This window comes from Sitophilus oryzae, unplaced genomic scaffold (assembly GCF_002938485.1).
Source record: "Sitophilus oryzae breed Bouriz unplaced genomic scaffold, Soryzae_2.0 scaffold_1396_pilon_pilon, whole genome shotgun sequence".
In the NCBI taxonomy this organism is placed as follows: Eukaryota; Metazoa; Arthropoda; class Insecta; order Coleoptera; family Curculionidae; genus Sitophilus; species Sitophilus oryzae.
The window spans coordinates 483-4,192 of record NW_022146055.1 but is presented as its reverse complement, the minus strand read 5'-3'; the positions used below and the strand labels follow the sequence as shown (position 1 = coordinate 4,192).

The following is a 3,710-nucleotide window of genomic DNA, read 5'->3' as shown; positions in this document are numbered from 1 at the left end:
TCTAAACTTGTTTCATTAATCTATGGCTATTTATTATTTACAAAAAAAACAAAACTCACATCTATATTGCATAGTAACATAAACGCACCCTGATAATTTATTAATTCGCAACAATGAAAGCCGAACTCGTAGATCCTTTTAAATCAATTATTCTATTGAGATTGGACATGAAACAGTTCTGCTGTTGGATAAAATTTTGTATGGCACTCGCGAGTTATAACATGTAAGTCACTTGAGAAAATTAGCCTTAACTTATTTTAATTTAACATTCCGTCACGAGAGGTGCCAGTTTCGTACAAATTGGCGGGAAATAGAGTCTCACTCATACTTATTCTAAGATATTTGTTAAATATAGATATTTTTTAGGTCGATTGGTCATATACCTGGCAAGAACTGAAACAACCAGCTAGAGTAGTACCCAAAGGCGTATCTATTTCTACCGCAGACACGAAAAAGAAGAAACTGTTTGGTTCAAACGATACTATAAAAACTATACTTATATCAAATCCAGCAACAAAAGAAGAGCTTTGCGCCAAAATTGAAGGATTACGTAGTGCCTAGTAGATTTTTTAAAAGTCTTGAATACATATATACATATATACATTTGCTTTCCAGTGCCTGTGGATAATTTTATAGAAAAAAAGTTATATATTATCAAAAGAAAAAAATATATAACAAAAATAAACATTACTTTAATAGCTATATTTTTAAATATAGAAAATATCACATTTAAATTTGTTTTTCAACGTAGGATTGTTCATATTTGAATTTTATAATATATATTATACTAAAACCAACTTATTGACTACTATTTATATAAAAATATTTGTTTTTTCTTCTACTAAGTTTATGTTGATTAGAGTATGTTCACTAGTCATTCTACTTGTACTGAGAATTTTATATACTACCGACTTATTTTTCTACAATTTGTTTATGCACAGTTGTATTTGGTACTTATAGGAAATATATTGTTTTCATATTTTTTGTCGTTTGTTTTACTATAATTTTACAGTTAAGAGAAAAAGTGGACCACCTTGAAGAGTGAAAAATATTACATGTATATGTGGTTGCCTGATTTTGGTACATTCGAATTCATGAATTGACAAACAGCTGATAAAGCGCTTGCGTGACAGAAGATAATGAAGTTTCTTCTAACAAAACGTCAATAATTTTATTTTCCTTCGATGTTTCCCGAAGATTTAAAGAAAAACTAAAATTCTGTTCTTAATCCACGATTTTCCAATGACGTGTTCGCCCTGTCAACAACTCGAAATGTATATTTAACTTTGCTGAACTATTGTTTTTCAGGTAAATATTTCTGTAATTTTAAGGCCATGTTGGCTTGGTTTGTTTTTCCATAATTATTATTTGAAAAGAACCTTTTTGTGTTTAAAAAAAAGACAGACAAAGAGATTCGTGGGTTCCTGTTGGTTTTATAATGTTTATTTTATTGTGTTTATTTACCTAGCTTCAAAAAGGCTAGGGGTACTATTTAAGTTGTTTATATGAACATGACTGCATACTTAATGCATTAATTAGAAATTGAATAAACAATATCTCACGTATATCCACAACAAGGGGAATAAATTGAACTTTTAATATTTGAGTTTAGAATTTAATTTATGTATTAATTTTTATGCCTATAGGTTTTTTTTACAAATACAACCATGTCAGATTTAAGACAGAAAGAAAAACAACTTGGGTCTCCAAGTACAGGAAGTGATGATGGCAACGAACCAAACGAACCAGTTGGGGCCCAAGCGAAAGAAACAGAAGATCCAGACTTGGGTGACTCTGCACATTATGCCCCAGCAGAGACACTCTGGTATCATGGTCGGCTTGACAGGTATATAAAGTAACTAAAATTAATTTTGGAGCATTTTTTTAATGAACCATTTATAGGTATCAAGCTGAGGAGAGACTATGGAACTGCAACAAATTGGGATCTTATTTAGTGAGAGAAAGTGATCGTAAACCTGGATCTTATGTCTTGTCTTATTTGGGACGTACAGGAATGAATCATTTCAGGTAGAGTATATTCTTTTATGATAAAAATATAATGTGCAATTCCAAAAATCATCTAATTCACTGTCTACCAATTAGCTTTGCATGTTTACATAAACATTTTTGTAACAAAATTACATGTTTTTTCTTTTCGACTGCACTAAGCACAATACAAGTGATAAAACTTTCACGGGTAAAACTTTTATTGTCTACTTTAGTTTTTAATCCGTTTTATCCAAGTTGTGTGACGTGTAAGGGGCTTTAATCTATTTATTGTCAATATCGCATAACAGTATGACTAATAACAATTAATTAATTAAAGGATTAAAAGGTGACAGAGGTAACAATAGGCAATGATTCATGGGATTCAAATAAAACATCCATTGTGCATTAAAAAAATTATCTATGTTTTTATTACAAAGACAAATATTAACCAAGTTATTGAAATATAATACCATATGATCGAAAAAAAACCGTGTCAGAGATGGCTTGGAAATTAAGATTTAATGGGGAATATCATAATTTTTAAGTCAACTGAACGCCGTTTTTTTTTTGTTAAACAGTATTACAGTAAGCAAATCATATAAATTTGTAGAATTATTAAATCATTTAATTATATTTTTATAATTTTATAAGAATGATTTTTTTTTCTTAAATAAATTTGAGATAAATATTTATTTTTAGAATAACTGCTGTGTGTGGTGACTTTTATATTGGTGGTAGACAGTTTGTTTCCTTGAATGATCTAGTAGGATACTATACAGAATGTAGCGACTTATTAAAAAGAGAAAGATTAGTTCACCCTGTAGCTCCCCCCGAGCCTGTAAATGACAAAAAGGTAATTGCATTTATGTAAATATTTTTTATCTTTTATAAATATACCAATTTTTAACAAGACACAAGCCTAGGCTTGGTCTTAGATGCCTTGATTAAAATTGGTATTTAATTTATGTAATATTATAGAAGTTAATAAAGTATTAATTGATTAACGACTGTCAAGTTAAATAATGAGTAATTAATTAATCATTAATTAATTATTTGATAATTAACAAATAATTAATTAATTAGTCGTTAATTAAATAATTATTTAACAGAGAGTTGTTGCCATATTACCCTATACTAAAATGCCTGATACGGATGAATTGACATTTAAAAAAGGGGACATATTTTTTGTACACAACGACATGGATAATGGATGGTTATGGGTGACAGCTCATCGTACTGGGGAGCAAGGTATCTGAAAATTTTAATTTATATGATGAACCTGTTCTAATTAATTTTTCTTAGGAATGATATTTAGAGAGTTGGTCGAGGATCTTGATGATAGCATTGATCCAAATACTGTTTTTCCCTGGTTCCATCCAAACTGTACAAAAAATGAAGCAGTCGATTTACTAGTAAAAGGTATTTTTTATGTGGTTTTAAACAAACTGGCTAAATTACCGCCTGCGGCAGACACCAATTTTCATCCAAATGTCGACGTTATACTATATTTCTAAAAGCCTGAGAGCACAACAGCCTCACTATACATGCAAAAGGCGTTTTCTTGTGTACAGTGTAACATGCCAAAAAATAGTACAAATTTTATTTTAAGGCATTTTCTGCATTTGTAGATGGACACATCCGGGACATTAATAATAGGGTAATAAAAATCGTCATATTACAATAGGACAATAAAGATATCCATGGTTAAAAGACCTACCTAA

At 29.7% G+C, this 3,710-nt stretch overlaps 1 protein-coding gene across 1 annotated transcript; it reads left to right on the top strand.

Annotated features, from left to right (window-relative positions):
* Positions 1 to 1,139: 1,139 nt before the first annotated feature.
* On the top strand, positions 1,140 to 3,408 carry LOC115876090 (ras GTPase-activating protein 1-like; the record flags this gene model as incomplete). The annotated part of the gene is made up of 6 exons (XM_030891790.1): positions 1,140 to 1,308; positions 1,647 to 1,846; positions 1,903 to 2,028; positions 2,689 to 2,842; positions 3,099 to 3,237; positions 3,292 to 3,408. Coding segments are annotated over exons 2-6 (715 nt in total), but the record flags the coding sequence as incomplete, so codon positions are not given.
* Between the last annotated feature and the right edge of the window lie 302 nt (positions 3,409 to 3,710).